Consider the following 27,892-nt stretch of genomic DNA (forward strand, 5'->3'; position numbering starts at 1 on the left):
GGAGATTCATTTTTAATAGTCCATGTACAGATTTTTTTGAATTTATGTAATAAAAATGTATGTTTTATCTTTTGACTTATAGACTCTGTGGTTTCTTTTTGGTACTAGATTATAGATAAATGTAGAAGAAATCCACAGCACTCCAAAGTAGAAAAGCAAGTGGTTTATTCAGACAACACAAGCTGCAACGTTTCCGTCCTGCTATAGGACCTTTTATAAGGTCCTATAGCAGGACGGAAACGTTGCAGCTTGTGTTGTCTGAATAAACCACTTGCTTTTCTACTTTGGAGTGCTGTGGGTATATATATATATATATATATATATATATATATATTAGTAAGTGACGTTTCGGTAGATGCAACTGCCTTTCTCAAGCTTGAGTATATATATATATATATGTGTATGTATATATACACATATATACTGTATATATATATATATATATATGTTTCATCCATTCTGAAGTCCTGGTGCCGTTACTTTGTTTTATATTGAAATTTGGGAACGGATTCATCCCCTGGAAACGAGCACATGGCCTAATTTATGGTGTGTTGGAGTGCTGTGTTCATCTGCTTTTGGACTGTATATATATATATATATATATATATATATATATATATATATATATAGCACACAAGAAGACAGCAGCACTCACTAATGAATAATCGACCAGGTGCCCAGCAAAACGTCCCGATCCTAGGACGTATAATAATATATAGCAGAAGAAAATTTGCAGCACTCCAACATGAAAAAAATGGTGGTTTATTCAATCCAAACTAACAGCAACGTTTCAATCCTACAATAGGATCTTTATCAAGCCTAGTGACACATCTACTCAGCAAGTTTATATATGTTTGAGACTCTTTTACATAATTAGTCTCATTATAAAACAATCAAATACAAAGTGTATGAAAACAAACATCATATATTGTGTACGGTATCATCATAAACATAGACATGATACAGAAAATACAGAAGTGTGTATGTGACATCGTGAATAACAATACATAATAACAAAAACATTAAAAACAACTGATTACATTATAATCATTTATGCAGCAGTGGTGTAAAATCCATTGGCATATCCTCACTCACCAATCAGAACTTCAGACTCAACTACTCCATTCAAGTGTGTTGCAGCACTCTGCTGCATCCCTCGTGGTAATTGAAATTTGACACATCAGTGTAATCCCCCGAGGCGGAAGTAAATCATCACTCCGCAGCAGAGAGCATAGATCGCATCCATTATGTAAAAGAGTCTCAAACATATATAAACTTGCTGAGTAGATGTGTCACTAGGCTTGATAAAGATCCTATTGTAGGATTGAAACGTTGCTGTTAGTTTGGATTGAATAAACCACCATTTTTTTCATGTTGGAGTGCTGCAAATTTTCTTCTGCTATATATATATATATATATATATGGATCGCTGTGAGCTTACAGTGAAGAGGGCTATATACACACGACCATGACAAAAATGTCAGTCAACAACGGATCAACTGTCAGTTTTTCATGGCTGTTTTCAATGTGTCTCAAAATGTGAATCCATTTCCTGGCCATCTGACCGTATTTAACCTCCATTTGCCATCTGTTTTTCATGGACGTTAAAAACAATTAATGAATTTGAATCATTAGGGTTTTTTTTTTGTCTCAGCCCCCCGAAAACACCACAGTGCCCATGTAGATAGTTCCCCATTGCCCACATAGATAGTGCTCACTGTAAATAGTGCCACAGTGTCCACATATTGCCACACACAGTCCCCATGTAGATAGCACCAACCAGTGTCCCCTGTAGGTAGTGCGAATATAATGCCACAGTGCCCATGTAGATAGTGCCACACCTCCTGTATATAGCACCCACCTGTAGATAGCACCACACCCCCTGTATATAGTGCCACCCCTTGTAAATAGCACCACCCCCTGTACATAGCGCCACCCCCTGTACATAGCAACACCACCCTGCAAATAGCGCCACCCCCCGTAAATGGCACCCCCTTCCTGTAAATAACACCACTGTAGCTCCCTGTAAGAGTGAAATCCCTCTGGCTGAAGATTCCACTCCTATAGGATTCCCCTGATGTCTCTGTCCATATATGGACAGTGACGTCAGGGGTTAAATCTAAAAGAGGAAACCCCTGACAGAGCTAGGATTCTGCTCCACAAGTAGCCCCCGACGTCACTGTCCATATATGGATAGTCACACCAGGGGCTTCTCTAGTAGCGGAATCCCCGGCACAGAGCGATCTGCCACCGTGGATTCCGTTCCTAGAGAGCTGCTGACTTCATTGTCCATATATGGATAGGGACACCAGGGGCTTCTCCAGTAGCAGAATACCCGGCAAAGAGCGATCTGACACCGGAGATTCCGCTCCTAGAGAGAGCCGCTGACGTCATTGTCCATGTATTGAAAGTGACACCAGGGGCTTCTCTAGTCGTGGAATCCCCGACACAGAGCGATCTGACACCGGGGATTGCGCTCCTAGAGAGAGGCGCTGATGTCATTGTCCATATATGGATAGTGACACCAGGTGCTTCTTCAGTAGCAGAATCCCCAGCCAGAGTGTTGGCCGGGGATTCCGGTCCTAGAGAGAGCCACTAACGTCACTGTCCAAATCTTGCAGCCTGAAGACTTCATTTTGTGATTAAGAAGTCATGTTGCTTTAAAGCTAATATATCCATGCAAGCATTATCTGAAACAATTATATGGTTTTGATCCTGAGCTGCACGTTTAGGCCCCATGCATACGAAAGTGTTTTTGCAGCCGCAATTCACCCGCAAATCTGTGGGTGAATTGCGGTCCCATTAACTTCTATGGGCCCATGCACACGACCGTGCTTTCCATAGTCCGTGCGTTGTCCAGGCTCATAGAAATGAATGCACGCGGCCATGTGCACGGCATGTGATTTGCGGGTGGCCCGCGGGTGATACTCTGCGGCCGTCCGAGCTGAAAATCACGGCCGTGCGGGGGGGGCGTGGCTTGCCGTGGACCGGAGCGGACGCATCCCAGCAGAGCTCCTGACTCCGCCGAGTGCAGACTGGGGATCCCGCTCCACTGCTCGCTGCCATCTCTCCCCCCGCACGGCCACGCTCAATTTGAGACCTTACCGGCCTCACTAGGCCGCCGGACATCTTGCGGCCTAGCGGCACGAGTGAAGCCGTGGCCTCGAGTACTAGAAGCTCGGCGGCCGCGCATCAGAGACCCTCGCCCGACGCACTCCCCGGAGCTCCCCTTGGTCTGCCTGTCAGCCCTCCGCCCTGGTATGGGGGACGCAGAGAAGGCTGCTCTACAGCCCTTGTTCTAGCCGTGTCCCGCCTCTGGACTTGCGGCCTACAGCAGGAGGAGAAGCCCCGGCCTCGATTTGGGCCTCCCCACTCGCGGACGAGACCTCCCCAGCCCCCAGATACCGGACACCTCGCTGAAGGCCTCGCAGGGGGAAGCCTGAGCACCGGTGGCTGAACTGAACTGGCCTGGAGGTGAGAGGGAGAGAGGGCCAGAATCAACCCAAGCACCATCCTTCCGGCCTACTTACACCCTGCACCTGGCTGGGGGGGCTAGCTGCTGCAGCCAACGTACCCACACAGACCAGGCCCTTAACCACCATCCCTGGGCCAGAACGGGAAGCACAAGGGGCATCTTACGCACCTGCATCCTACTCCACCTATATTACACTGGAATATCCTTGCAGTTCCCCAGCACATTGAACCATATTGTTATTGTCACTATACTACTATATGGACGAGCCTGGCTCTAATTTCTGAGGAAGGCCTCTTGCCCACAGATTTGCACCTCTTGAGTGGGGGACAAACTTCCGTATCTATGTTGCATTAACGTGGCCACTCTTCTCGGATCGACATCCAAAAGCTTTACCGTCAGCAATGAAACCTTCATAACCTTACACATGGTCTAACTACCTGATTCTACTTACCCGCAGACCTAGCTGCTTGTATGATGGTCAAGATTGGGCAACAAAAAGCAAGAGACGTTACTGTACAGTCTAAAGCCACCAGCCTGGATAACTTCGTTAAAAAGCCTCAGCCCCCAAACGTCAGGGATCACCTCTCCACTACCACTAGACACGAGAAAGACATGTCTGTTAAGGCCCAGGCTGCGCCCGTAGCAGATGCTGACAGTGACATGGAGGATACCGTGCCTACCAGGGACTTGCCCGTATCCAGATCCTTTATTAGCAGGGTCCTGAACAAGGCACTAGAACCGGTCGTCAAAGAGCTAGGTGACATCAAACAAGAAGTCCGTCAGATTGGCAACAGAGTTGAGCAGCTGGAGTCTACACAAGATCACCTAATCCATCACGCTGAAGCTTCCACGTCCTCGTTTATCGCCTGTCAGACCCACCTGAACTCGGTCATGGACTGGCTGGAAGACCAAGATAACAGAGGGCGCCGTAATAACTTGAGCTTGAAGGGCGTATCTGAATAAATTCCGGACTAATCCTTGTATACCTCGATCAAACAAATTTTCGTTTAAATACTTGGCGATAACTACCGAGACGAAATCAGCATGGAAAGGGTTCATAGGGCTCTGCGAGCCAAACCTAAGCCCCAAGAGCCTCCACGCGACGTTATCTGCCGCCTTTTTAGCTCAAAGGTCCGAGATGACATCTTGAAGCATTCGAGACTTTGTGATTCCCTCTTGTGGGAGGGTTCGAGGGTTTCCGTCTAACAAGATCTGTCAAGAGCCACGTTATCCAAACGCCAAATTCTGAAACCCTTCACGGAGTCCCTCCGGCGCAACAATATTGCATACAGATGGCTTTTCCCCTTCGGCATCTCCTTCATGATTGAAGGTAAAAGATTCATGGTTCGTAAGCATGCGGACCTGGAGGTCGCACTGGTGGCCTTGAGAATTCCTGACCTGGACGTTCCGTTCTGGGCTGCGGTTCAGAACCTGTCCGATCTGCCGCCATTGCCCCCTCACACGCCCTGGGAAACCGCCAACCCGCACAAGATGACCAGAAATCGTAAAAGATCTGGGAAATCGGTGCCTGGCAGAGTCTCCATGGACACTACTTGAACCCCTGGATCTCCGGGAGCACCAGCGGCTCCACATATCCTTTTTCATATTAAAGCTCTTGTTTCCTTATATACGCAGTTACGCACCGCCACTTTTTTGTAACCTCGTTATATGCAACCTGCGGGTTCACGCCCTCTCCAGATTGCTTTATAATGTTAGACCACTACATACTTAGCTTTAATGTTATTTTGAATTTTATTATTGCATAGCACTATCTCAAACCTACTATTTTGGTTTGTCGATCTGAAATGTACTGTTATTATGGTACATACTTTGCCTATCTCCAGGCTTTTGTTTTGTTTTGTTACATCATTTTGTTTTGTGATACCAGTTTTAACCCTGTCTCTCCCAAATTTCGAGATGTTTTTTGTACCCGCTGAGATACTGAAACTTCCATATAAGAATGTGATGCCTCTATTCGCTGTCCTCCAACTGTCTCTTTCTCACCGCTATGTCACTTGGTCACCTGGTGGCGCTATCCCTCTGTCTCCACCACTTATGTTCATCTATGACTAGTTCAGATATTTGTGTAACCTCCCTCAACACCAAAGGCCTGAATGACCCCAGGAAAAGGAGTCAAATTTTAGCGCTCCTGAAAAAGGAGAGGGCTGATGTCATTCTTTTACAGCAAACCCACTTTAAACCCCAAAAGCTACCCACTCTCTCACACTACCATTACACAACATGGTTCCATAGCACTCATTCTTCCTCCTCCTCCAAAGGGGTTAGCATAGCTTTTAAGAAGAATGTACCCTACATCCACTCAGTGTCTAAATCTGACCCAGAAGGCAGATTCCTTTTCATTAAGGGAACTCTTGCTGGCTCGCCCATCTCCTTTGCTAATTTATATGCTCCTAATCAGGGACAGCCTCAGTGGTTAATTAAAACATTAAAGTTATTTAAAGAATTTGCAGAGGGACTTTTGGTGGTGGGGGGGAGATTTTAATGTTTCACTAGATCCCCTGCTAGATACGTCCTCCGCCAGGCCACCCATTGCGCATTCCTCCCTCAAAAGAATTAGAAGCTGCCTCCAACACCTGAACCTGATAGATGTCTGGCGACTTCATTTCCCTACTACTAAAGATTATTCCTTTTATTCCCATACCCATGGGACCCACCATAGGATCGATTATCTCTTTATTTCTAGTAGACATCTACCTATGGCGACTGTCCCCCGCATAGGCTCGATAACCCTATCTGACCACACCCCCATCTCTCTTAACCTCAACATGGAAAACCTGCCCCCCAGGGCGTGGACTTGGTCCTTGAATGAAACCCTTTTGGATGATCCCCGCAATGTAAGCTCCCTGTCTGCCCATCTTGTCAACTTCTTTCAGAGAAACGAAACTCCTGATATCTCAACGCCAATTGTGTGGGAAACGCACAAAGCCTTCATCAGAGGGGAGCTCATTGCCCTTGGTGCTTATTTAAAAAAATAAAGAGAGAAGGAGCTCAACTCCATACTCTCGCAGATTTCTGCTCTTGAGAGAGTGGGTAAACGCTCACAAGCGCTTGAGATACAGGGGAAGTTGAGTGACTTACGGAAGAAGTTGAAGGATTTACTTAATATTAAGTCAGCTAAAATTTATCAGCGTAGCTCTTTCAAATTTTATGCGCACGGGGATAGAGGCTCCAAAGTCATGACCAAACTTCTTAAAAAACGTACAGAACAATCCTTTATCAAAGAGATCAAGACCCCCTCAGGTTCTCTATCTTCTGATATTGGAGATATAACAAGGGAGTTCTTGCAATACTATACATCCCTATACAACTTGCCCGAACCTTCGGACTCGCACACTCTCACTGAACAATTTCTCCAACATATAAATCTCCCCTCCCTCACAGACGTAGATAGAGACGCTCTCACTCAGCCCTTTACATTAGACGAACTGTCCAAAGTTCTCTCATCCATACCCAATGGTAAAAGTCCTGGACCTGATGGCTTCCCCATTAGCTACTATAAAAAGTTTAAACAGTTATTGTTACCCAAATTTCTTAATGTATGCAATAGTCTTTTGCAGGGCTCTACTCTACCTCCGCAGGCTTTGGAAGCACACATTACCCTGTTACACAAAGAGGGTAAAGATAGTGCAGAATGTGGAAGCTATCAGCCCATCTCCCTCCTTAACACGGATCTCAAATGGTGGGCAAAACTTCTGGCCAACAGACTCAATCCTCTCCTCACCCGCTTGATAAACCCCGAACAATTGGGGTTTGTGCCAGAGAGGGAAGGCAAGCATAACACCACCAGACTTCTTAACATAATTCATCATGCCACACAGAAGGGGATCCCTTTAGTCTTACTAGGGACCGATGCCGAGACGGCTTTTGATAGGATCAGGTGGTCCTTTATGCTTGCCACTCTACATAAATTTGGTTTTCCTGACAAGTTTATATCTGCAGTTTTCTCTCTATACACTACACCCAAGGCTAATCTACGCTTGAACAGCACAATCTCACCCTCCTTTAGCATAAATAACGGAACAAGGCAGGGCTGCCCCCTCTCCCCAGCCTTATTCATCCTCACCTTAGAAACACTCATTCAGAAACTCATACAGACTACTGATATCTCAGGCATACAACTGGGGAACCACATCCACAAGACAGCTGCTTTTGCAGATGACCTCCTGCTGCTGGTCACTAACCCTAAGCAAGCATTCCCCTTAATACTGCAAGCTTTTAACTCCTTCGGCTATGTGTCAAACTTCAAAATTAATTACTCCAAGTCAGAAGTCCTTAATGTTTCAGCGCCGCTGGCGGATATATGTGACGTACAACAACTGGCCCCCTTCCAATGGCCGCAACATAGCATCAAATACCTGGGGGTCCAGCTTACAAAAAAATCCTCCCAACTCTATGCTGCCAATTTCGTCCCCTTACTAAACAAGATTAAAACCCAGCTACATTCCCTGCGGATCCCCTTCCTATCCTGGGTGGGCAGGAAAAACTACCTGAAGACTTACATTCTCCCTCAAATCCTATACGTGCTTCAAACCATGCCCATTTACCTACCTAATACTTTCTTTAACTCCATCAAATCTCTATTCTCCAAATTTCTCTGGAACTCTAAAAAGCCGTGACTAGCACATAGACACCTGATTCTCAAACCCAGCTCCGGGGGTATGGGCCTTCCGGACATTCTAACCTATTATAAAGCCATACACCTTGGTAGGTGGGATTCCTTGAACAGGACCAGAGACATGTCTCCAACCCTAGCTGCGGAAAGAGCTCTGCTTCCTCCAGGTTTACAAGCTCGACTATGGTGCCCTTTTTTAAAAACGGGACTTACAAACTCCATAAGCCCTACAATTAAAGGCACCGTTTTAGTATCTCAGAAATTTTTCTGCGACTGCACTCCGATGAAAAAAACACTGCCGCTTACACCCCTCCACCTGCTCCCGATACTCACTAATTGCACAGCTGACCCCGATACCTTCTGGTCTCCTTTACAATACAATACTGTAGTCGATACTTTTGGAGATGGGCAAGTCCCCACCTTGAAATCCCTTTTGCCTGCAGATGCACACCCGCCCATCCCTTTCTTACACTCCTTAGGTTTCAAAGAAACAAGCAACCTCTTCCTGAAGATGTTTCCGGATATCTCAGAACCCTCCTGGTTGGAGACATATTTGCTACTACCTGCTCTTCCTAAGGGCCTAGTCTCTAAAATATACTCTGGCCTGGTTTTACATGGCTCTCCTGCCAAACCTAGTTTTCTTCTGGCCTGGGAGAAGGAACTGGAAGTTACCTTCAGTAGGGAAGATACGTCTTTTATTCTAAAGCACGTATTTGGCTTCTCTAGATGCGTTAAAATTCAGGAGAACTCCTTTAAAACCACAACCAGGTGGTACAGAACTCCAGATTTTTTGTACAAAATCAGTCTGATTCCATCCAACCAGTGTTGGAGGTGTAATGCTGGCGTGGGTAGCATATCGCATATCTGGTGGGACTGCCCCTCGATCAAGCCCTTCTGGGATAAAGTGTCTGACACAATTCAGAAAGTTACGAAATAAACGCTCCCCCTCGGGGCTCCTCTTGTTCTCCTATGGGCTCCATCTCAAAATTTCCGCCCGAAGCGTAATGATCTGATAACTCAAATGATTACAGTGGCTAAACTACTGATTCCACTCCACTGGAAATCGTCCGCACCCCCGACTTTCCGTGAGTGGTTAGATAAGTTGGACTCTATTAGCAGGATGGAGGAGCTCTTGAGCTGGGAACTCAGAAAGCATGAGGACTATCTGAAGGTGTGGACTCCGTGGCTGACTTTTCGTGCCTCTCATCCCCTCCCAAACTAGCTTCCCCTTACCCCTTAGGATCTGGGGGGGGGGGGGGGGGTGACTAGTGTAGTTCCTCTTAGGATTGTACAGGCCTTCTACACATGGAGAGACCCTAACACTGCTCCTGCCCTCTCAAACCTTGCATGACATCGGTTTTCTCTCTCTGTATCTATATCTTATCTCATTTTTTCTCACGTTCTGACATGGGTACCCAGTTTATTGTTACTAACGTCTCTACTTTATTGTTTACTGTTTCTCATCCTGCATGGTCATTATTGAACAGAACTTCGGCCTGCGTGCCGTAAGATTTATCTGCGATTTCCCGTGATCTGTGTACGGATGTTTTTCTTTTTGTTTATCTTGTCATATATTTTCAATAAAACAAAGATTTGATTAAAAAAAAAAATCACGGCCGTGCACACCACAACGGTCGTGTGCATGAGGCCTTAGTCTTTCTTGCTATGGAGAATATAAATATTTACCTGTGTTGAGAGAAAAGGAGCCTGCTATCTCTTAGGCTAAGTTCACACTTTCGTTGTATAAGGGCCTGTTCACTTCAGCATTGCCCTTCCATTAAGGGGTTCCGTCAGAGCTTCTGGTCTTGGGAACCCCTCAACGGAAATGCAAACGGAAACCTTAGCTTCCGTTTGCATCACCATTGATCTCAATAGTAACATAAACATTTATAATGGTTTCCGGCAGAACCGATAAAAACACAGGGACATAAACAAAAACACCGAAAAAGACCATACTTACAAATGGACACAGCCAGGCCAGAAATGCTGATGAAAGGGCGAGCAGGTGCTTTAAATAATAATAGCCACTCCCACTAGTCTTGAGGGGAGTGGTGTGTGGTGCATGGGATGTGTAGTAAGAAATAATAAATGAATAGTGTGTGTGCAAGTGTAATACTATAAGTGAAATATAGGGGGCAGTAATAAATGAAGTGCCTCAATAGAAATAAATGGATAATGGGGTGCAAGTGAGTGAAACATGGAGGGATAGTGTGTACGTCATGAGGCACACACACACACATTCGCTTCTCTTGGACACAGCCGGGTCTTTAATGCTGGGAGAGCATGGTGTGTTGTTGTTTGGCATAGCAAGCAGGGTAGCCCGCTCTATGAATTATCAAGGCGTCACAAATAGGCTTCTACCTGGCTATACACGTTGTGCCTCATGACGTACACACTATCCCTCCATGTTTCACTCACTTGCACCCCATTATCCATTTATTTCTATTGAGGCACTTCATTTATTACTGCCCCCTATATTTCACTTATAGTATTACACTTGCACACACACTATTCATTTATTATTTCTTACTACACATCCCATGCACCACACACCACTCCCCTCAAGACTAGTGGGAGTGGCTATTATTATTTAAAGCAGCTGCTCGCCCTTTCATCAGCATTTCTGGCCTGGCTGTGTCCATTTGTAAGTATGGCCTTTTTCGGTGTTTTTGTATATGTCCCTGTGTTTTTATCGGTTCTGTTTGTGCATCAGGAACGTTCTGTTCCAGTTTAGGATTTAGGGACTCGCAAGTCTGGGGATCCTTGTCGTGGATTGCGAGCTTGCGTCCTTTTGGCCAAAATGATTACCAATACCCCAGGTATTTTTCATTATTATGTATATTCGCTTCTCTTGGACACAGCCGGGTCTTTAATGCTGGGAGAGCATGGTGTGTTGTTGTTTGGCATAGCAAGCAGGGTAGCCCGCTCTATGAATTATAAAGGCATCACAAATAGGCTTCTACCTGGCTATACACGTTGTGCCTCATGACGTACACACTATCCCTCCATGTTTCACTCACTTGCACCCCATTATCCATTTATTTCTATTGAGGCACTTCATTTATTACTGCCCCCTATATTTCACTTATAGTATTACACTTGCACACACACTATTCATTTATTATTTCTTACTACACATCCCATGCACCACACACCACTCCCCTCAAGACTAGTGGGAGTGGCTATTATTATTTAAAGCACCTGCTCGCCCTTTCATCAGCATTTCTGGCCTGGCTGTGTCCATTTGTAAGTATGGCCTTTTTCGGTGTTTTTATTTATAATGGTTTCCGTTTGTCAGTCGACTGCGCTATTGATTCTGTCAAAAACAGAGGAACCCTGTCACAACGGTGACAAATGGAAACCTTTAGCAAAGTTTCCGTCACCATTGAGGTCAATCGTGAGGTAAACGGAAGCAAAGGTTTCAGTTTGCCTTTCCATTGAGGGGTTGACCAGACGGAAACCTTCGACGGAACCCCTCAACGGAAGGGCAACGCTGATGTGAACAGGCCCTAAGTTATCCGTTTTTTTAAAGGATATAAAAGTGCAGAGTACAGGACTTTTTTCTCCGTTCAAAAAAAACGGATATTTAAATGATCAGTTATTTTTAACATTGGTGCCAAAGTAAAACTGATACAAACGGATTGCAATCAGTTTGCATTAGTTTTTTCATCAATTAAAAGAAGCCTTTGTTTTTGCCCATTTGCAGACAGCATTTTGCAAATCAATTAAAACTATATTGACAGGAAAACACATCTAGTGATAGGAAGAAACAAAGTGACCACCAGAAGACATTCCAATGCCATTTTGGAGCTGTAGCTACATCAAGTTTGGTGAGAATTTTTTTTTTAGCTTTGTCATAATGGTGTGATTTGATGAATGCACTCATACCCACGTACACTACTCATTTATGGGCCCCAAGGGAAAAATAATTTAAGATAAGAGCCTAGCAACAAAACAGCGTGCAAAAAAAACTGGATCCGTTATAAAATGATAAAAAGGGATGCAAACTGATGCTTCTTCTCCATTTTTAATCCTTTAAAAAGATGACAATTTACTTTCTGTTTGCATCCGTTATTTTTATAACATCCACTAATCTAAAAACGGATCAGAGTAACCGATTACAATGCAAGTGTGAAGTTGGCCTTACTATCTTGGGACTAGTTTTGTTTACTGTAAGGGAGGGGGCAGTTTGACTCTTAGGCATCATGCATACTCCGGGTGGCCGTGGTACAGCCGCTAATGACATTTCCGTGAAACACGGACCACACACAAATGGCTTCTGGGTGCAGTCCGTTGTTTCAACGGACCAAATGAATGAAAAGGCCGAGGCTGTTCCATCAAAAACAGACAGGAGTAGGACCTGTCCTATTTTTGTCAGAACTGCCACACGGTTCCACTGAAACAACGGAAGTGTGCATGGCCCAATAGAAACGAATGTGTCAGTGTGCCATCAGTTAAAAAAACGGATAGCACACTGAAGAAAATAACTGAAGTGGGCATGTGGCCTTAGGCTTGATGAACGGTTTTGTTTATTGTAAGGGATGGGGCAGTTTGACTCCTAGGCCTCATGCCCACTTCAGTTTTTTCTTTCAGGGAGCTATCCGGTTTTTTCACTGAAGGCTTCCGTGTGCCGTCTGTTTTTGACGGATCCGTTGCCCTAGGAACGGCAGTACACATTCATTCCTGAAGATGGATGTTGACAGACTCATAAGAATGGTGCATGATCACCATGGGTGTTTCCTGGGACATGTGACAAGTTAAAATGAAGTTTAATAACTTCAGTTTTTTAACGGATCCGTGAGAAACGGAAGCCAAACGGAAGTACAACGTCCGTTTAAAACGGAAACACAGAACGGACACGGAGTACACACAGAAACCACATGGATACCATAATGGACACACGGATCCGTGAAAAAACGGCCGTGAAAACGGTGATGGAAGTGTGCATGAGGCCTTAGTCTTGATGACGTGGTATATTTTGAGAAATCATGGTTTTACATTTAAAAAGTCTTCTAGGCCTATGATTGGTTCAGGACAAATATATTTTCATTGTATGCTATTGACTAAATCAAAATCAACGTCACATTGTAAACGATTGGCTGGAATCAAACTACTCCTTCTTCGAAAGATATTATTGTAATTGCATTTGTCAATAAAATCAGATAAGGATTTTTGAGTATACAAGCATGGTCTCTGTGTCTCTTACTTCTCTCCGATATATCGATATCACCTATGATTTGGATCTGGATAACTTTCCTGGGCAAGTGTCAGTTGATATACTCCTCTAAAATTTTAGTTTAACCCCTAGGCGCACCACGATGCAACTGTACGTCCGGGTGGCCAGTGTCTTAGCGCACCAGGACGTACAGTTACTGCGCGGTTCCCGGTGCACACCAATTTGCTTAATACTGAATTCAAATCACTTGACCATCACACCTACCCTAGGGATAATCTCACCCAATCAGAGAGAACAGCTCTAAGAACACTTTCCAATAATAACTCCATTGTAATCCGTTCTGCGGACAAAGGAGGTGGCATAGTCCGACAGAACTGTACTGACTACATCAATGAAGCTGTCAGACTATTGTCAGATGATACTTTTTATGAAAAACTAAGTAACAATCCCCTGGTGACCTACACTACCGAGTATAAACAATTAATTGAACGTGGTCAGAGTGAGGGCTTTCAATCTAAGAAAGAATTAAACTTTTTAAACATATCACACCCTAGCTTACCCTTCCTATCTCACCTTCCCAAGATTCACAAATCTACTACTAATCCCATTATATCCGGCATAGGTTCACTTACCTGTAATTTATCACACTTCATAGATCTACACCTCCAGCCTAAGGTCTTGAAACTTCCATCCTATCTGAAAGACTCCACACAATTTATCAGGGATCTTGGGACCCTGAATAAAATTCATCATTCTACTACTTATAAATTCTTAATGGCAGACGTATCGGCACTTTACACAAACATCCCCCATGATAAGGGTTTACTATCCATAGAGACCGCATTAAAGAGGCTCTGTCACCAGATTATAAGTACCCTATCTCCTACATAATCTGATCGGCGCTCTAATGTAGCTAACAGTGGTTTTTATTTTGAAAAACGATCATATTTGAGCAAGTTATGAGCAATTTGAGATTGATGCTAATTAGTTTATTAATAGACAACTTGGCGTGTTTTTACTTTTTACCAACTAGGCGTTGTACAGAGGAGTGTATGACGCTGACCAATCAGTTTTGTTCTTGTCAAATTTGTTCTTGCACTCCTCCCATTCTGCCCTGAGTGATTTTAATTAGTTTAATGCTGGTTCCTATCATCCCCAGATATATGTGTAGGCTTAGTCCAAGTTCTAGGTGTATGTGCTAAGTAGGTCCCCACCTATGAAGAACGCCTTGTCGTGGCAGGTGGGCAAACACTTTTTGATCAAAATGTGCACTAAGAACCTCCCTATTGTAAGTAGATTTTTACATTAGATAACCAGGGTTTTTAGTGAGAACATGGTCTTTTATCGTGGCTATATTGATCTGACCTATTTTTTATTTGGAAGGGGAACGAAACTGAGGCCTCTGATTTTATCAGTCTCTTAAATCAATATGACTTTGGACTCTCTTTCACACACAACTTTTCTACCACTTCAATTGATTTCCTGGATCTCACAATTATCAAAGATGATAAAGGCGTTTTTACTACAAACACGCATTTTAAAACTGTACAGGTAAATAGTTATCTGGATTTTAAAAGCGCACATCACCTTTCTTGGCTCAGAAATATACCTTTTGGTCAAATTAGACGCATCAGGGAAAACCATTCGAGCACTAAGCAATTTAAGTTAGAGTGCACTGTTTTTAAAAAAAAAAAAAGCTTTAAAGATAAACATTTCCCCACCAATCTTCTTCAAGGAGCCATATCCAAAGCCGCTGCATTGACGCAAGAATCTTGCACTGCACTAAACTGTAATGAAATAAAACCTAGCACTGATAAAAATCTCAGTCACAACTTTATCAGCACATTCAATTCTGGCAGTACTGCATGCATGAATATCCTTAACCCCTTAAGGACACAGCCTTGTTTTGGCCTTAAGGCCTCATTCACATGACAGTGTTTCCCGGCCGGGTGCCGGCCGTTCATAAATCGGCCGGCACCCGGCTGCATTAGGAATGATAGACCCCTAATGGGGCTACTCACACGACCGATTTTTTGACGGCCGGGAAATCCGGCCGTCAAAAAATAGGACATGCTCTATTTTCGGCCGGGTACCCGGCCGCCCGGCTCCCATAGAAGTCTATGGGGCCGGGTAATACACGGCCATCACCGGAATGTGTCCCGAGTGATGGCCGGGTTTTCCGTCTATCTCCTCCTCCTCAAAGCGCATGTGAGGAGGAGGAGTTGATGCCATTCGGACGAATGGCTGTACACTGTATGGCAGGGCCGGGGTGTACAGCAGGTGGAAGGGAGCGCTGCGCTGGCTCCCTTCCCCTGCTTGTTTTAAAAGCGCCCTGGCCCGGCGACACCTTCGATGGCGCCGCTAGCAGCTGCTGCTGCTGCGGCTGCTACTACTGTAGCGACGCCACTATAGCAGAGCAGGGAGGTATCTGGGCAGTGACATCAGGGGAAACTCCTGAAGCGGAATCCCCGAACACATGGGGATTCCCCTTCAGGAGTTGCCGCTAATGTCACTGTCCAGATCTGCCCGGCCCGGAACGGATGCAAAACTTTATGCAAACCGGCCGGGCAAAATGGCCGATTTTACCGGCCGATACACGGGCTCGGGCGGGACCCGGTCGTGTGAATCCCGCCTAAGGCTCAGAGCCCATTTTTCAAATCTGACATATTTCACTTTATGTGGTAATAACGTCGGAATGCTTAAACCTATCCAAGCGATTCTGAGACTGTTTTCTCGTGACACATTGGGCTTTATGTTAGTGGTAAAATTTGGACGATATATTCAGTGTTTATTGGTGAAAAATTGCAAAATTTAGAGAAAATGTATAAAAAAAATAGCATTTTTCAGAATTTAAATGCATCTGCTTGTAAAACAGACGGTTGTACCACCCAAAATAGTTACTAGTTCACATTTCCCATATGTCTACTTTAGATTGGCATCGTTTTTTGAACCTTCTTTTATTTTTCTTGGACGTTACAAGGCTTAGAACATAAACAGCAATTTCTCATATTTTTAAGAAAATTTCAAAAGCCTTTTTTTTTTAAGGTACCTGTTCAGTTCCAAAGTGGCTATTAGGGACCTATGTATTAGAAACCCCCATAAAACACCCCATTTTGATAACTAGACCCCTCAAAGCATTCAAAACAGCATTTAGAAAGTTTATTTAACCCTTCAGGCATTTCACAGAAATTAAAGCAAAGTAGAGGTGAAATATGCAAATTTAATTTTTCTTGCTGAATTGCAATTGTATTCAATTTTTTTCTGTAGCACAGAAGGTTTTACCAGAGAAACACTACTAAATATGTATTGTCCAGATTCTGCAGTTTTTAGAAATGTCCCACATGTGGCTCTAGTGTGCTCGTGGACTAAAACACAAGCCCCAGAAGCAAAGAAGGACCTAGTACATTTTGAGGCCTCTTTTCATTAGAATATATTTTAGGCAGCATGCCAGGTTTGAAGAGGTGTTGAGGTGCCAAAACTGTAGGAATCCCACAAAAGTGACCCCATTTCGGAAACTACACCCCTCAAGGAATTAATTTATGGTTGTTGTTACCATTTTGGCCCCACAGTTTTTACACAGCACGTATTTGAATTGGGCTGTGAAATTTAAAAAAAATCATTTTTTCCAATAAGATGTCATTTTTGATAAAAATTTCTTATTTTCACAGGGAAAAAAATACCCCATTTTGTTGCCCAATTTCTCCTGAGTGCAGCAATTCCCCATTTGTGGTGATAAACTGCTGTTTGGGCCCATGGGTGGCCTCAGAAGGGAAGGAGCGCTGTGTGCTCTTTGGAGTGCAGATTTTGCTGGATTGGATTTTGGGTGCCATGTCACATTTGCAGAGCCCCAGAGGTGTATGTCTCCGGAGGTTTCTATCGGGTGAACACCGCAACGGAAAGTGAAAATGAAACCACAGCTTCCGTTTCCGTCCCCATTGATATCAATGGTGACGGAAACATTGCTAATTGTTTCCGTTCGTCTCCATTCCGGCAGGTTTCCGTTTTAACGACGGAATCAATAGCGGAGTCGACTGCGCTATTGATTCCGTCGGAAAAACGGAAACCTGCCGGAATGGTGACGAATGGAAACCATTAGCAATGTTTCCATCACAATTGATACCAATAGGGAAGGAAACGGAAGCTGTGGTTTCAGTTTGACTTTCCGTTGCAGGGTTCACACGACTGAAACCTCTGACAGAACCCCGGAACGGAAAGCGAACGGTGATGTGAACAGGCCCTTATTTACAATACGTGGGGAGAACCACCCAACAATTACGATGCAGAATTAATAAACACAGATCGAACATTACAAATGTTTTTTTTTTAAACACAGTGTTTCACTGCATTTTACTACTGTACATAACAATCATTTTGGTAGTATTCGTATTACCCCTATTGAATCCATCTCAACATCATACAGCTATAGGTTTAACAGACTTAAACAGAGAGAGAATTATTGGATTTTCAAACTCTTTTGTCTGCAGCCCGGTGGTCTTAAAGGGAATGTGTCGCTAGAATTTTTTTATTTTTTTTTAGTTAAACAATTATTATTTAAGGGATTACACATTGTTTTCATTTTTTTTATTTTTTTCACAAGTCAGGAAATATTATAAATTAGATTCTAATTTATAACATTTTCATGTGCTGGCCACTAGAGGGAGCAGTTCCCAAAATTGCAGCATGGTCAATGTGGTAAAGCAACCTCATTGCTTTATGCTGCAAATTTGGGGTAGACACACTCTCTCTAGTGTCCTCACACAATCCCCCCTCCCTTATTCTGGCTAGTGCCAGGAGAAGAAGGGGTTTGAATCTTCAAACCTCCTACACTGTGTGCCGCCATTTTCTGAGTGACTGCACAGTGTAGGAGGATTAGATACAGTGCTGAGCAGACAGTATAACATGAACATACACGAACATAATACACACATAAATTACCTGCTCCTGCCGCTGCTGCCGACTCCGCTCCTATTCCTTGCGCCTTCGCTTCCTTGAACATATGGACGGAAGCCGCGGCCGGAAGTCGTCATCTTACTGTCCGGCAGCGGCTTCCGGTCTACATGAAAAGACTGTGAGGGAGCGGCGTAAGCTGCAGAGAATGGAACGGCTCCCGTTCGCTTTCTTTATGGGGTTGTATCTGCCGTATTCCATCTCTGTATGTGTCATTAATCGACACATACAGAGATGAAAAAAAAAATAGCAGCCCCCATAGAGAAGTAAAAGTAAGTACAAAGTAAAAAGTAGAACACAAATAAATACAATTTATGTTAACCCCTTCCCGTCATTTGTCGTAAGTATACGACATGGAAAACCAGTGCTTCCCGCCAAATGTCGTATACTTATGACAAACGGGAAAACGGTTACAGTAAAAAATGAGAACGTTTTAAAGGAAGGGTGTCGCGAAAATTTTATTTTTTATATCAATTTGCTTTTAGTGTTTTATTTAAAAAAAATTATTTATTTGTGTGTTTGTTTTTTACTTTTTTTTTTTTTTTTTAACTTTTTCTTCTCTATGGGGGCTGCCATTTTTTTCCATCTCTGTATGTGTCGATTAACGACACATACAGACATGGAATACGGCACATACATCCCCATAGAGAATGCGAACGGGAGCTGTTCGCATTCACTATGGTGTACGCCGTCTGTGTGGGAACGGCGCATGCGCCGCCGCTCCCACACAGTACAAATGGAAGGTCTTCGGCCGAGCGACATCCGGCGCCATTTTCTTGTGGACCAGAAGCCGCGGCCGGACAGTAAGATTACAACTTCCGGTCGCGGCTTCCGGACATGTGTTCTGAAGCAAACACAAGCGGACGGACCGGAGGGAGCGACGGCGGCAGGAGCAGGTAAGTTATGTCTGTGTTTGTTCGTGTTTTACTGTATGATTACCACTGTGAAGCCATACTTACTGATTCTGAGGCCTTCTGTGCTGCGATCCTGCTGTGACGTCTTCATCCGACTGTTTCCTGCTGAAGAGTGAACCGTCATCATCTGTGCTGCTGCTGTTTTTTTTTTTAGCAGCAGCACTTGTTTTTTTCCTAAACTTCTTATCCCTGTACCCTTTCCCCCTCCCCCTTTTTATGTCCTGCGGCTGCTGAGTGCGGATCAGTGACCGCCATCACTGATCGCGCTGTGCGCTCAATTTTTGGCACAGGACTTTTTTTTCTGTTTTCTGCACTGTCCAAGTGTGCGCCCTGCGGCCACTGAGTGCCAATCAGTGACCGCCATCACTGATCAGCATCTGTGGTAATTTGTTTTTACGCAGTTTTTTTTTTCTTTGTACCCATTGTACACACCATTTTAGTGTGTGCATCCTGCGACCGATGAGCACTGATCAGTGACCGCCATCACTGATCAGCATTTGTGCTACGTTTTTGGCACAGGTTTTTAATTTTTTGTCCTTTTTTTTACTGCACCATCTTTTGTGTGCGCCTTGCGGCTACTGAGTGCGTAGTTTATAATCAGCCTCAGTGGTAATTTTTGGACGCAGGGTTTTTTTGGGCCTCTTTTTTTTTTTTATATATAATTGTAAAAAAAAAGAGTACGTTTAGGGCGTTAGAGTAGCGGATGTTTACTGATGTTCGCTTTGTAAAAAAAATATATAGCAGAAGTTTTAGCTATATATTTTTTCTACACTTAGAGTAAATTTACAGCTTATAGTCAGCGTCCGTTAGTGACGGACATTCAGTTTTTTTAACTGAAGTTCGTTCACTAAATTTTTGATAACGTAGAGACAGCTTTAGAGTAAATTTACAGAGTTATAGTTAGGGTCAGTTATTAATTTGTTAGTGTCAGGTAGTCAGGAAATGTTTACAGTTTTATATTAAACGTTCAGTAAATTTCTTTCTCTTAAATTTTTATCTTATTCTCTTATTCTTTTCTTCTTTTTCTTCTCTTCCTTTTTTTTTTTTTCTATAAATTTAATTTACACGTGCAAAAGCACAACACACGCAACCAACTCTATAGAAATAAATTATTACACGTGTTGAAGCACTACATACCCCCCTAATCAAAATGTCCCAATCATCCCAAAGGGTCTACTCAGCCGAGGAGGCATACGCCATCCTGGCCTCTGACACTGAATCGGCCAGCGAGGGAGAAGAGGTCACCACCCCTCCCAAAATATACAATAAAAAGTGATCAAAAAGTTGCATGTACCCCAAAATGGTACCAATAAAAACTACAACCCGTCCTGCAAAAAACAAGCCCTTCCACAGCTTTTGACTGAAAAATAAAAAAGTTATGGCGACACAAAAAAAAATTATTTGATAAATAAGGGATTTTATTGCGCAAACGCTGCAAAACATAAAAAAAACTATATACAAATGGTATCGCCGTAATCATATCGACCCGCAGAATAAAGTAAAATGATCATTTATAGCCCAGGGTGAACGCTATAAAAAAAAAAAAAAGAATAAAAAACATTGTCAGAATTGATAGTTTTTGGTCACCTTGATTGCCAAAAAATTGAATAAAAAGTGATAAGAAAAAACGCATATACCCCAAAATGGTACCAATGAAAACTACAGATTGTCCCGCAACAATTAAGCCCTCACACAGCTCCGGTGAAGAAAAAATAAAGAAGTGCTGGCTCTCAGAATATGGCGATGCAAAATGTGCAGAGTGTTCCAAAAGCAGATAAGATTGGGCACCATTTATCAGTGCGACACCGGGCACTTATCTGAGGATTATTATTTATTTACCCCATTATTATACCCTCTTATTATGCCCTGATATTCTCTGCACAGATTACATATGCCCCCACATTATAAACCGAAATACCAGCAAAACGCCAAGCAGAACTACTACCAAGCAAAATCTGCGCTCCCTAAAGCCAAATGCCACTCCCTCCTGAGCACTACAGCGTGCCCAAACAGCAGTTTACGTCCACCGATATTTCATCACCATATTTTTTTTAATCTACTGAGCACAAATAAAATGCAAATACTTACAGTAATCAAAGCTTTCCTGCAAGAGCTACCAGGTGCTATTTTTTCTAACAGTTTTTCTTGTACAGATATATCAAGTTTTTCTTCAAGTACTGGAAGAGCTACCATACCATCGTCAAGCTTCTGTGCGCGATAACGACCATCAAGAATGCCTGCCTTCTCCAAGTACTCTCTGTAATAAAAGAACAAAATTGAGTGAAATAAATTGGACTTCCAGATGTTTGGGATTGCAATACCTTCTTCCACGCATAAGCAAACTCCTAATGCTCACTCACATTCAAAAATAACAAATATTGTAATATACGTCACTATGGAGAAAAAACGTTACCAAGGCTGGTACCTTATGATATGGTAATATGAAATTAATAATTATTATAGCTAGAGAAATGTAAAATTCTTTCAAATTGGGCAAAATATAAAAAAAAAAAATCAAGCAAACACATGTAACCATTTTTTTATTTTCGTTTTTTCCCCTCCCGCATTCAAAAAGCCATAACCTTTTTGTTTTTCCTTCGACTTAGCAGTATGGGGCTTGTTTTTTACGGGAATAGTTGTAGATTTTGATTGCACAATTGTATGTACTGTATAATGTACTGGGAAGCTGAAAAAAAAATGTTTGAGAGGTGAAATAGGCAAAAAATAGAATTAGTTCTTACCGGTAATTCGGTTTCTAGGAATCCTCCATGACAGCACCACAGGAGGATCCCTCCAGACCCTAATAGGCACAGGAAACAAAGAGAGGTCAAAAGCCCCGCCCCATCCTAACTCCACCAGTGTTTTACAAATAACTATAAGCATTGCAAGACACCTAAGAAACGCAGGGAGGGAAATAAAGGTGCTGTTATGGAGGATTCCTAGAAACCGAATTACCGGTAAGAGCTAATTCTATTTTCTCCAGTCATCCTCCATCACAGCACCACAGGAGAATACCAAATGATCACTTCTAGGGAGGGGACAACAGCTTGAAGTACTTTTCTCACAAAGGAGAGATCTCTAGTTGAAAATATGTCCAAACGGTAGGGTTTGGAGAAAGTGTGAGGGATAGATCAAGTTGCAGCTCTACAAATCTGCTTGATGGTGGAATTAGCCCTCTCGGCTAATTACGCCGACTCTTCTGGCTAATGTAATCGCTATATGAAAAGCTGATTTCCATGATAGGTCTCTGATATTTTAATCTTCTAATGGTTCAAAAGGTGACATAGTACTTTAAGAACAATATTTAGATCCCGTGAAGGAAGCAAATTTGAGATTTTAGGAGAAAGTCCGACTGCCGCTTTCATAAAGTGTTTAATCCACCTGTGACTCGCTAAATCTAAATAAAAAAAACTGCTCAAAGCTGAGACCTGCACTTTTAATGTACTAGTTCTTAGCCCTTTATTGAGGCCCACCTGTAAAAAAATCCAGAATCTTAGAGATATTAAGATCGAACAAGTCAGGTGGACTTTCATCACAAAAAGAAATAAATGTTTTCCAAACTTTTGTATATATACTATTAGTTATCTTCCTACTAGATTGAAGTGTCTTAATAACGGAGTCAGACAGGCCTCCAGATTTTAGGATGGACTTCTCAGATGCCATGCAGAAAATAAAAACCTTTGAGGGTCCGGATGTAAAACAGGCCCCTGATGTAGAAAGTAAATCGAAAGGGGTAACAATATGGGGTCCTCCAGCTTTAGGTTGTTTAGGAGGGTAAACCAACTTTTTTTTGGGCCAAAAGGGAGCCAACAAAATTAAATAATTTTTTTTCCTACACATTATTAGGACCCTGGGTAGCAGAGAAATGTAAGGAAAGGCATATGGTATTCCCATTAGTGAGCTAATACATCCACTCCTACTGAGGCATCTTTTGGGTTTAGAGGGAAAAAAAATTGGACTTTGTGATTTATTTGGGATGCAAAGAAGTCTATCTGAGGAAGCCCCTATTTCTGGGTGATTAACTTGAAGACTTGATCGTTTAAACTCCATTCGGTGGGGTCCATATTGTTTCTGCTTTGAGAATTGGCCTGTATATTGCTCGAGCCCTTGACTGTCAGGAATAGTAGGAACAATTCTGCCTAAAAAATATTTTTGCTGATAAAGCTTAAAGACTTTGATGTTTTGTGCAGTAAGTGAGCTACAGTTGTAATGTTGTCTGAATAGACTCGTACATGAGACCCCGCAGTCAGATGACTTGATATTGTCAGGGTCCAAACCGCATTTAACTCCCAGAAGTTTGAGGAACGCCCTGGAGGGAGCAAAACAGTGGAATCCCCCCAAAACTGACCCCATTTTGAAGACTACACCACTCAAGGAATTTTTCTAGGGATAGTTAGCATTTTGACCCCACAGTTTTTTTGCTGAATTTAGTGGAATTAGGCCGTGAAAATGAAAATCTACTTTTTTCTGAAAAAACAGCAGGACTCAGAAGGGAAGGAACAATATTTGGCTTTTGGAGCTCAAATTTAGCTGGAATGGTTTTCGGGTGTCATGTCGCATATGCAAAGCCCCTGAGGTACCAAAACAGTGGAAACCTCCCAAAAGTCCCATTAGGGGACTGGAACGAGCGATCATTAGGTCGCTGGTACAATACACTGCAATACTAATGTATTGCAGTATAATGTCAATTTACAGGCTCCTGTAACAGCGCGATCGCTGTTCCTGTCCGTTAGTCCCAGGTGTCAGCTGTAATACACAGTTGACAGCTGCAGAATATGGAGCGGGCGCAGCGCGTGAGCCCGCTCCATATATAACCCCTCGCACCACGACATGCTATTTAGTCGTGGTGCGCGACGGCGTTAATGCGCAGCGGATGGTGCAAAGTGAAAATTAAAATTTTCCACTGATATGCCATTTTAATGCACAATACGTTGTGCCCAGTTTGTGCCACTGAAGACAAATACCTCATACAATGTTGAGCGGGTTCTCCCGGATATAAAATATCATATATGTGGACGTAAGCTGGTGCTTGGGCACGCTGTGGGGCTCAGAAGGGAGGGAACGCCATTTTGCTTTTGGAGCGCAGATTTTGCTTGGTAGTTGTTCTGTTTGGGGTTTTGCTGGTATTTCAATTTATAATGTGGGGGTATATGTAACCTGTGCGGAGAACATCAGGACATAATAAGAGGGTATAATAATGGGGTACATAAATAATAATCCAAACTTTTTTATTTTTTCTCCAACGGAGCTCTGTGAGGGCTTATTTGTTGCGGGACAATCTGTACTTTTCATTGGTACCATTTTAGGGTACATGTGATTTTTTAAATCACTTTTTATTAGATTTTTTGGGCAAGCAAAGTGACAAAGAAACATAAATTCTGACAATGTTTTTTGTATTTTTTTTTTTTACAGTGTTCACCGTGCGGTATAAATGACATTTTACTTTATTCTGCGGGTCGGTACGATTACGGCGATACCATATATATATAGGTTTTTTATGTTTTGTGGCCATTGCGCAATAAAATCACTTTTCTATAAAATTATTTATTTTTTGTGTCACCATATTCTGAGAGCCATAATTTTTTATTTTTCCGTCCAAAAAGCGGGCTTGTTTTTTGCGGGACGGGTTGTAGTTTTTATTGGTATTATTTTGGGGTACATGCGACTTTTTGATCACTTTTTATTCTATATTTTGGGAGGGTTGATGACCAAAAAATTGTGATTCTGACATTGTTTTTTAATTAATTTTTTTTGCGGTGTTCACCGTGCGGGAAAAATAATATTATAGTTTTATAGGTTGGGTCGTTATAAACGCGGTGATACCAAATATGTGTACTTTTTTTTAACATTTTCATCCTATAATAAAAGACTTAGGCCTCATTTACACGAGCGTGTGTGTTTTGCGCACGCAAAAAAACGCAGCGTTTTGCGTGCGCAAAAGGCACTTGACAGCTCCGTGTGTCATCAGTGTATGATGCGCGGCTGCGTGATTTTCGCGCAGCCGCCATCATAGAGATGAGGCTAGTCGACGTCAGTCACTGTCCAGGGTGCTGAAAGAGTTAACTGATCGGCAGTAACTCTTTCAGCACCCTCGACAGTGAATTCCGATCACAATATACAGCAACCTGTGAATAAAAAAAAGACGTTCATACTTACCAAGAACTTCCTGCTTCCTCCAGCCCGGTCTCCCGGCCGTTGCCTTGGTGACGCGTCCCTCTCTTGACATCTGGCCCCACCTCCCTGAATGACGTGGCAGTCCATGTGACCGCTGCAGCCTGTGATTGGCTGCAGCCTGTGCTTGGCCTGTGATTGGCTGCAGCTGTCACTTGGACTGAATTGTCATCCCGGGAGGTCAGACTGGAGGAAGAAGCCGGGAGTTATCGGTAAGTCAGAACTTCTTTTTTTTTTTTACACGTTCATGTATATTGTGATCGGAAGTCAGTGTCCAGGGTGCTGAACCAGTTTAACTCTTTCAGCACCCTGGACAGTGACTGTCTCCTGACGTCGCGTACTGAAAAATTTTTTGCCGTGTTCGGTCAAAACGAGTTCGGCCGAACCCGGTGAAGTTCGGTTCGCTCATCTCTAAGACACTCCGTTTGGATGTTTGTAAACAGAAAAGCACGTGGTGCTTTTCTGTTTACATTCATTCTTTGACAGCTCTTGCGCGAATCACGCAGTTCGCACGGAAGTGCTTCCGTGCGACCTTCGTGGTTTTCACGCACCCATTGACTTCAATGGGTGCGTGATGCGCGAAAAACGCAGAAATGTAGAACATGTCGTGAGTTTTTTTCAGCGCACTCACGCTGAGCAAAACTCACGGACTGTCTGCATGCCGCCATAGACTTGTATAGGTCCGTGCGACCCGCGTGAAAAGCACGCGAGTCGCACGGACGTATATCACGTTCGTGTAAATGAGGCCTTATTATAGGAAAAAAAGCATTTTTTGTTTTTGTAACTTTTATAACTTGTTTTTACACTTTTATAAAACATTTTTATTACTTTATTTTTTACTTTTTACTTGAAGACTGGCAGCACTGATCGCTGCTATAATACATTACACTACCTACTAGGTAGTGTAAAGTATTATAAACTGTCAGTGTGATGCTGAGAGTCACACTGACAGGAAGCTTATGAGGACCTGCCTCCGGCTGGTTCTCATAGGCTGCCTTGCATGGCAGACCCGGGGGCCGTTGTATGGCCCCCGGTTCTGCCTTATAACCGACTGCAGCACCCGCAATCGGTCCCCGGGAAAGTTTGTTGTAGCAACAAACTTTCCAGTTTGTTATAGCAACAAACTTTCCAGTTCGTTGCTACAACACACTTTCCCTGCGATCACATGACCGGGACCTGAACTAATCAGGTCCCGATCATATCTCCGGGACCAGAGGCAGGTGATAACAGCGCGATCCGGGTGTCAGCGCTACTCTGATACACTCGGATCGTGCTTTTAACACCCACCGTGAATTCACGTCAGCACTGCACAGAGCACAGCAAGTGCCGACGTGAATATACAGTGGGTGGTCGGGAAGTGGTTAAGCACCGGACTCAAAAACAAAGGAAATTAAAATCAACATTTTTTTCAAAGAAAATGTAGGTTTAGCTAATTTTTTTTCATTTCCACAAGGACTAAAGGGAAAAAAGCTAAATTTGTACAGCAATTTCTCCCGAGTAAAACAATACCCCACATGTGGTCATAAACGGCGGTTTGGACACACGGCACGGCTTAGAAGATACACCATTTGGCTTTTGGAGATCACATTTAGCAGGAATGGTTTGCAGAGGCCATGTCGCATTTGCAAAGCCCCTGAGGGGACAAAACAATGAAAACACCCAAAAAGTGACTCCATATACTACACCCCTTGAGGAATTCATCTAGGGATGTAGTGAGCATTTTGATCCCACAGGTGTTTCATAGAATTTATTAGAATTGGGCAGTGAAAATAAAAACAATCCCTTTTCTTCAATAAGACGTAGCTTTAGCTCAACATTTTTCATTTTCTCAACAAATAAAGGAAAGAAAGAACCCCAACATTTGTAAAGCAATTTCTCCCGAGAATGACAATACACCATATGTGGTAATAAACTGCTTTTTGGGCACACAGTAGGGCTCAGAAGGGAAGGAGCGCCATTTGGCTTTTGGAGTGCAGATTTTACTGGATTGGTTTCTGATCACTATGTCGCATTTGCAAAGCCCCTGTGGGACCAAAGCAGTGGAAATCCCCCAGAAGTGACCACATTTTGGAAACTACACCCCTCAAAGTATTCACCTAGGGGTGTAGTTGGCATGTTAACCACACAGGTGTTTTGCAGAAATTAGTGTGCACTTGATGTTGCAGAATGAAAATGGGATTTTTTTTTCCATAGATATGCCAATATGTGGTGCTCAGCTTATGCCACCATAACAAGACAGCTCTCTATTATGATGGGTTTCCCGGTTTTAGAAACACCCTACATGTGGCCCTAATCTTTTTCCTGGACATTTGACAGGGCTCAGGAGTGAAAGAGTACCATGGAAAATTGAGGCCTAATTTGGCGATTTACAAAGCATTGGTTCACAATTGCAGAGGCTCTGATGTGAAATAATAAAAGAAACCCCTGAGAAGTGACCCAATTTTGGAAACTGCACCCCTCAAGGCATTTATTAAGAGGTGTAGTGAGCATCTTCACCCCACAGGTCTTTTCCATAAATTATTGCGCTGCGGATGGTGCAAAGTAAAAATTTCAATTATGCTATTTCAGTGGCAAAT

General features: G+C 43.1%; 1 protein-coding gene across 4 annotated transcripts in view; it reads right to left on the reverse strand.

The window, feature by feature from the left end:
- TYW2 (tRNA wybutosine-synthesizing protein 2) overlaps positions 1 to 27,892 on the reverse strand; it is an 80,527-nt gene that overhangs the window by 36,680 nt on the left and 15,955 nt on the right. For 3 of the 4 annotated variants that reach the window (XM_075835611.1, XM_075835608.1, XM_075835610.1), the window contains one exon: positions 21,234 to 21,402. In XM_075835611.1, the coding sequence (XP_075691726.1) occupies positions 21,234 to 21,402 (169 nt within the window). Of the gene's footprint in view, positions 1 to 13,916; positions 13,971 to 21,233; positions 21,403 to 27,892 lie in introns of those variants that run through there. The other variant, XM_075835612.1, reaches the window with a different exon arrangement.

Source organism: Rhinoderma darwinii, chromosome 8, assembly GCF_050947455.1.
Source record: "Rhinoderma darwinii isolate aRhiDar2 chromosome 8, aRhiDar2.hap1, whole genome shotgun sequence".
In the NCBI taxonomy this organism is placed as follows: Eukaryota; Metazoa; Chordata; class Amphibia; order Anura; family Rhinodermatidae; genus Rhinoderma; species Rhinoderma darwinii.